Genomic DNA, 7,409 nt, shown 5'->3' with positions numbered 1-7,409 from the left:
GAAATCTCTGGACACCATGCTGACTCCTCACTCGTCCAGATCCTTGAGCCAGCCAAGCCTCCAGCTCCCTGCCTCCCGACCAGGCAGCCTTTTCTTCGACCCCCCTGCAGCGCCTCCGAATGATTCCCCGGGGGCTGTTCCCAGTCCCTGACGTTCACAGTAGCAGCCCCAGCCTGACACTAAAGAGCAGTCACACGTTGGTTGACTTTCGCAGCGTCAGCCCAAACTTGATCACAAACGTGTGCCTGAAGTTTGACTTCATGTTATTTATGTTCATAATCGAGCCGCTATGTTTATACTAGAAATGGCACGATACCACTTTTTTATGTCCGATACCGATATCATAAATTTGGATACCAATACCGATATGAATCCGATATAGTGTGTTTTAATCAATAAAACAGTTTTTTAATATCGTGCTGCATTTTGTATAAGTTCATACTCAAGTTTAAAAAACCCCCACTAAAGCTACTCTGTTATACCTGTATGTAAAAAATACACTGCACCCAAAATATTTCATAGTTCAGCAAAACTGATGAATCTAATAAACTTAAACCTGCACCATCCTCCCTATTCTGATATTTTAAAGAGTAAGCAACCTAATAGGGTTGCAAACTCCCTCTGTCAGTGTGCCCCAGGGCGGCTGTGGCTACAATGTAGCTGCCATCACCAGTGTGTGAATGTGTGTGTGAATGGGTGGATGATTGTGTATAGTGTATAGTGCTTTGGGGTCCTTAGGACCAAGTAAAGCGCTATACAAATACAGACCATTTACCATTTACTCCCAGCAAAAAAAAAAACTAAATAGGGAACCACCACCCACCTCATGATGCTTAATCGACGTAATCAACTTTAATTTGATGCAGTGCAAAAAAAAAAATGCACAGAAATCAATTATTTTTCTACAATATTTAAATAGATTCAACATCTTTCTTCAACAGAACTGCAGACTGCACAGATGGTACCTTCCTGAAGGAAAAAGTACTATAGCTTACTAGGGTATATTAGACTTAATAGTTACTATATACAGTAATGGACTTCTATACATTTGACATCAGATTAAAACTTTGGGGGTGAGATTCAGATAATTATTTATTAAAAGCTCGACATTTTAAATGAGAATAAGAAAGAAAAGTATGTCTTTGTGCCCCCTTTTCCCTGTTCATGCCCTATCGGCCCCCCTGGCTAAACTTTGCTAGATCCGCCCCTGCACAGTTACCAGCCGTCAGCTGCGTAGAAAAAGATCCTGGTGTAGAAAGTAATATTAAATAAATTCTAACAGCAGCTTATCAAGCTCAAACGTGCTGCTGTTGTTCAGCCGCTGGTTTCCTCTTTCTGGTGCAAAGTGGGCCAAAAACAAAGAAGAGAGACGGACTCGCGACAGAAAAGCCGATCAGCTGATCATTGATCAGTTTCATGATTGAAGTAGCAGCAGGAGAGAGAGAGAGAGAGAGAGAGGCAGTCGCTCCATATATCGGTTGTTAAGCTTAACGTGGGAATGCTTTACAAACATTCAGAGATGAACTTACACACTTGCTTTACTTCTCTCTGGGATCACTTCCTCGGAGATGAAATGCTGGTTAGCGAGGCTCCAAATGCTCAACCAGACACCAACAGGTCCGGCACGCCGCAGCCGCTCTATCACGTGATGTATACTGCTCCAACGTGCTAAGGTTATGAGCCGAGTTACGCCATGTCGCAAGTTTTGTGAGGTGCTTTTTTGATATTTAATGGATCTTATTACATTTTTTATTTCTCTCCGATATCCGATCCAGTAATTTAGGTCAGTATCAGACTGATACCGATATGTAATATCAGATCGGTCCATCTCTAGTTTATACTGGTCTGACTGCAGCTTCTACACAGACGTGTTTCTGACATTTTACAGGTCCAGTTTAAATTCCTGCACTTGTGTTTCCAGCACAGAGGCTTCACAGCGTGTTCAAAACCTTCCAGGACTCCTTCAGTGTTTACAGCCTTGCAGCTTTCAGAACGTGAACATGAAAACGAAAGTGAGAGGGGAAAGAGAAAGCAACGACGTCATCGCTGCACAGATGTTTCACGGTTTCTGTTTTGCGTTTGTGAACCAATCAGAACACTTCTGGTTGGTTTTAATAACAATAATAACAATAAAAATATTAATAATGATAATGATACGAGGAGAGTCAGTCTACGGTCAGGTTCTTCTCTCTCATCAGATCCGCTGATTTCAGGTGTGCTGTGATTATTTCACTGGAAGTAAAATAAAGTGAAATGTGAGTGACAGGAACACGTTTATACACGAGTCCGATGTCGTCCTCTCGTCCAAACGCTGAAAACTAACCAGTCTTCAATGTTCTGAGCGCACCTTCAGCACCTGCAAGACCCACCAGTCAGCGCCCGGCATCGCTCACCGGTCTGCAGGTACTTTTGCCCAAGACGGAAAATGAAAGACGGACTTTTCCCCCAATATTTCTGTTTCCTGTTTGTAAAATAAAAGCTTGAACTCTGCTGGCAGCATGGACACGCACTCTCAGCACCGCACAGGATCTTCATCGTCTTCATCATGGTCACCTGGACCAGCCTGCTCTTCGTCCTCTGTGGCGCCCTGACCCCTGCCCTCTGCTGTGATTGGCTCACACACTACAAGCAACCGAGCAAAGAAGCCCGGGACCTCCTCACTCTCATGGTGAGTACAGCACTGACTCCAGGTCCTTAAATTGGTCTTTAAAACATTCCAGGACTCCTTAGACTGTTACAAAGAGACAGTTCCAGGGTCCTTTAAAAGTTTCCAGGATCCTTGAAGACATTTCGAGAGTGATGAAATTATCCCAGGACGTCATTAAGTTAAAGAGATAAAGAGATTCCTGCTGTAAGAAGATCATTTGTAACCTTCACTATAGCTGTTTCTGTGCTGTGATGAGCTCTGAAACCTGACTGAAATAAGCCATTCCTCTGCAGACGTGATGAATATTCAACACAAAGTTTACTGACAGCTGAAACGATGCATTCAGAACCTCTAGGACATTTGTAAACAGCACAGGTCACATGTTTAGCGTGTATACTGAAGGGGTGTCCAAATTCATGGGCTGCATCCTCCTGAGGACCCAGCCTTCGCGGTCTACATGGCCTGGGTCCTCAGAAGGTCGGGTAGGCCAGTCGTGAGCGGCTGTGAAATGTGACGCTCGAGCCTTCAGATCTGCGTCACCACTGTCTGGGTCGAGTTAAATAAACTCGGCCGTCTGCTCCTTGCTATCTAAAATATATCAGGACACTGGAGTAAACTCTCAACCGTCTCACACACTGTTTAATCAGTTTTCTGTTTGACGTTTATTCAGCTGTGTGGAAACTAGAACTTTGATCTCAGCCAAACCGATTTACTCACAAACAAATGAAACACTGAAAAAAGCCAAACAATAACATTTATAAGTTATCTAAGTGACTTATATATCATGCTTAACCTGAGTAGTTAAGACCGCGGGGGGGTTGAAAACGATGTTTGGGTGGAGTTAGCTGTTATCACCCCAGCTAGCTATCGAGCTGGTGGGTAAAAGATGTCTCTCCAAATATGTTATATCTTGATAAACCGAGCAGATATTTGGAGTTTACACAGCTACATTGTCGCCTGAAAATGTCTTAGAAGCTTATTTTGTGACCCAGAAAGATTAATAAGAGTAATATTAAAAACTTAGTGGTGGCTGCCATTGTTAGAAACTGGAATTGGCTGGGTGACGCTATGAATTCTGGGATATTGTGGGCCAAGAAGGATACACCCGACCCATCCTTCAAATTTGGGGAAAAGGGGGACACATATGGAGGAGTCTAAGAATTTGGACAGCGTTCGGCACGTCGCTATGACGCAATCGGTCTACAAATGCGGCCTCAGGAGGATGCAGCCCATGAATTTGGACACCCCCTGAATGTGGGGACGTCAACAACACGTCACGATTGGCAACAGCTCAGAGCGATGTGGTGAAATGAAGCGCTGTCTCTCTGTTTCAGGGCGATCAGCTGACTGAACAGCACTCTTCAGTTCATCCGGTTCGATTCCCAAAACATCTCTACAAGCAAATAAAAAACTCTGAGGTAGGTCACATGACTACATCGATGACATCACATCTGTTTGCCAATCAGACGCCTGCAGCTCACCTCTCTCTCTCTCTCTCTCTCCAGGTGGACTCAAAGCTGGTTTTCATCAGAGACAGTCTGCAGCTTATTTTCTGTCTGTATCGCCATGACAACCTGTCAGCCGCTCCCTGGGGCGCCGACAAGACGGAGGGCTTCCTGACGGTCATCCACAGACAGATCAATGAACTGAGCGCGTGTGTGAGTGGACACGCCCACTTCACTGCTTTCAGCCTACTCACAGGAGCAAACATGCACCCACACCCACTCTCCTTCACCTCCTCCCAGAGCCTCCTCTTCATCAGTGCTTCACCTCCTTTCACCTCCTCCCACACCAACACTTCACCTCCTTTCCGAGCCTCAGTCTGAACTGTTCTTTGTCTCCAGGTTTCGACCAACAGTCCAGCCAACAGCAGACTGAGGAGCTACTACAGGACTCTGGCCAACAGTACTCTGTCTTGCTCTGTAAGTACAAGTACTGTAGTACTCATTGTATTATTGTGTGTAGTGACAGTGGTAATAAGTGTAGTACTGTGTGTACAGGGCTGCAGTACTGCGTCATGGCAGCTGCTCAGGAAGGAAACCAAACTGCGCCTGGAACAGCTGGAGCTGCTCGTGACCACCATCAGAGTTCCTGCTGCTGCCAGCAGGAGGCGCTCTGCAGCAACGCAACAGCAACGCAACCCTGACACAATATCTGAAGACTGTTTCTGATGTTCCTCTCTCTATTTATTTATTTATGTATTTATTCAGATTATTTATGTATTTATTTGAAATATTTATTTATTTTTCTACATATTTCTTCAAACACTGTTTGTTTGTTTGTTACTTCAGAGTAACTCAGTGCTTTAAGTACAGAAACTTTGTCTTCCAAATATTTCTGTCGTGCATTTTAGTCACTCTGAATTTTTACATTAGATTGGTCTTATTTATTTATTTTTTTGTATTAACATTTCATATGCTTTACTTTTTTTTAAATAAGTCATTGAAATAAATTCTGTCTCATTTAAACTGAGCTGCATTCAGTGGTTGTAGGGAGGAAGAACTCCTTTTTAACAGGAAGAGACCTCCATCAGCAGCATGCTCATGGAGGGGTGCTCTCTGATGGGATGGAGAATGCAAAGAAGCATTCACGAACAATAAAACAATGATCTTTACTCTTAATGAGATCCATTTCCACGTGGACGATGTGTTTCTGTTCTTCATTCATTCTTGTTTGGCTCTCGGCGAAGGCGGTCGCACCTTTCTCCTCTCCTCCTTCCCCTTATCTTCCCTGCTTAGCCTCTTGTGTCCTTGTCTTGTCTCGTGTGTATTACTTTCCCTGAACTCACTGTCTGTGTCTAAAACCTAAAAGAGAATTATGGATTTGATCAATTGGTCTCTGAATGCTATTGACACCCTTTTCTCAACGAGAAGTCTGGGCTCGGGAGAGCCCAAGTGCCCTGGAGGGACTTTCCCTGCCGGATACACGATGGACGGGTGGCAGACATGGAGGGTCTGTCGATCAAGGACGCTGAAGATATCTACCTATGAACCATGATAACAGGGTTCTTGCTGATCGGAGCTGGCTTGGCCCTGGCTTATCGGAGAATTAAGAAAGCGGAACCGGCTGTTCAAACCCCCCCAAGGCTGCCCGCTGGGATTGAAACGATGGGACGAGGCGCGACTTCTCAGAATGGGCTCACTGAGAGCAGCACGGTTAAGAGCTTGGAGAACCTTACAGCTGCCGTGAATACTCAGAATAAGACCTCTGAGCGTAAATTTGATTACATCAAGGAGAAGTTCACTCAGAATAACATCTGTGAGCGAAAGTTGGATCACATCGTGGAGCAGCTCACTGCAGTCGTGAGTTCTCAGAATCGGCTCTCTGAGCACAAGAATGACAAGACCACGGAGCGCAAGTTTGATAACATCATGGAGAAGCTCGCGGTTCTCCAACGGGAGATTGAGAGACCAGTTTTGGAGTGTTAAAGAACAGCTTTGAAATTCATATATGTTGTTCGCATACAAGAAAAATCAACATCATAATGCGGCTACCCCTTCGGCGCCAGCTGTGGGCTCAAGGCTGGACCCGAACAAAAACACCCTGATAACGACTGTGTTGAGTCTGTTCCTTCCCACTCCATGCAAGGCCACCTGGGTTGGCTGGTAGACTGTTTACTTAGCCTGGCAGGGCGAAGGACACTGTCTCAGCTGAACTATGGACACGCACACACATACACTTGCACTGATAAGCACTCACTGATCCCCCTTCCCCTTCAACCTGCCACTGCATGTGGCTCATAAAATTTGAACTTGAACTTCTGTTTCTTTATGATGTTCCTCACAAGATAAGCCCCATCTCATGACCACTAATCTGTGGTCATGACAATTTGCATATTAATGAGCACCTCACTGCTCCTCATTGTTCATTCAGTGGTGCTAGTGTCAGTCACTGTGTAAATGTCCTGTTTATAATCCTGGTGAAACCTGCAATCAGCTGAGACTGAAGAAGTCACCTGATGATGACGAAAACGTCCAGATGAACAGAATCAAACTTGTGAGTCTCATCAAGACTCGCAAGGTAAGGGGCTTTTGTTTTTTATATGCAAACCAAACATTATAAACTTTGTATTTATCATCTGAATTTACTTCAGACTGACTGCAGCAAAGAGACTTCAGCCTTGTCTAGTTTTAAAATCAGTCTTTACAAAGAGCAGGAGAAGCCCATGTGTTCTGAGAAAGCTCTGACAGGCCAAAGAGGCAGCAGGCACCCTGGTTACCCAGGTTAGTAGTTTTAAAACTATGTATTTACAATAAAAACAATAAAACCACAAAATATATCTAAAGTCAACAGCTATATTTTCAGTGAACTGTCAGCCTCCTAAAATACAGTGTGTGGTCAGCTCGAGCTGTTGTCATTCTAAAAGCTTTTCTTGAAGTGTTTCAGCAGATCAGCACGCTCTGCATCAGCTGCTGGAGTCTAGCAAAGCACTTAATATTTCAGTCTTTAAGCGGCCCTACCATTCTCTACTAATGAGCTGCACACCACAGGCCTTCAAGTTACACCATGACTTAAAAAGCCATCTCTTGACCCAGCCGTCTCAGCTAATTACAGCTATCACGATTACAATTTTTTCAGCTATTGCACCCTTCCTCTGTGCTTTGGATAAAGGCGCTGTACAGAGATATCCACAGGAAGGAAAGATTTCCTGCTGTGATTGGTTTTATGGTAAATGGTCTTTATTTGTATAGCGCTTTACTAGTCCCTAAGGACCCCAAAGCACTTTACACATCCAGTCATCCAGTCATCTACCCACTGGTGA

General features: G+C 44.4%; 1 protein-coding gene across 1 annotated transcript; it reads left to right on the top strand.

Annotated features, from left to right (window-relative positions):
• Window positions 1–2,521: 2,521 nt before the first annotated feature.
• Window positions 2,522–5,136, top strand: LOC146387863 (interferon a3-like). The gene is made up of 5 exons (XM_084924739.1): window positions 2,522–2,668; window positions 3,982–4,065; window positions 4,153–4,305; window positions 4,492–4,569; window positions 4,648–5,136. The coding sequence occupies exons 1-5, from the start codon at window positions 2,546–2,548 to the stop codon at window positions 4,816–4,818; spliced, it is 609 nt and encodes a 202-aa protein (XP_084780865.1). The 5' UTR covers window positions 2,522–2,545; the 3' UTR covers window positions 4,819–5,136.
• The last annotated feature ends 2,273 nt before the right edge of the window (window positions 5,137–7,409 follow it).

The sequence above is a fragment of the Perissodus microlepis genome, chromosome 4, assembly GCF_051167445.1.
Source record: "Perissodus microlepis isolate ML-2025 ecotype Zambia chromosome 4, ASM5116744v1, whole genome shotgun sequence".
Lineage (NCBI taxonomy): Eukaryota > Metazoa > Chordata > Actinopteri > Cichliformes > Cichlidae > Perissodus > Perissodus microlepis.
The sequence above is the reverse complement of the archived record's forward strand: the minus strand, read 5'-3'. Positions and strand labels throughout refer to the sequence as shown.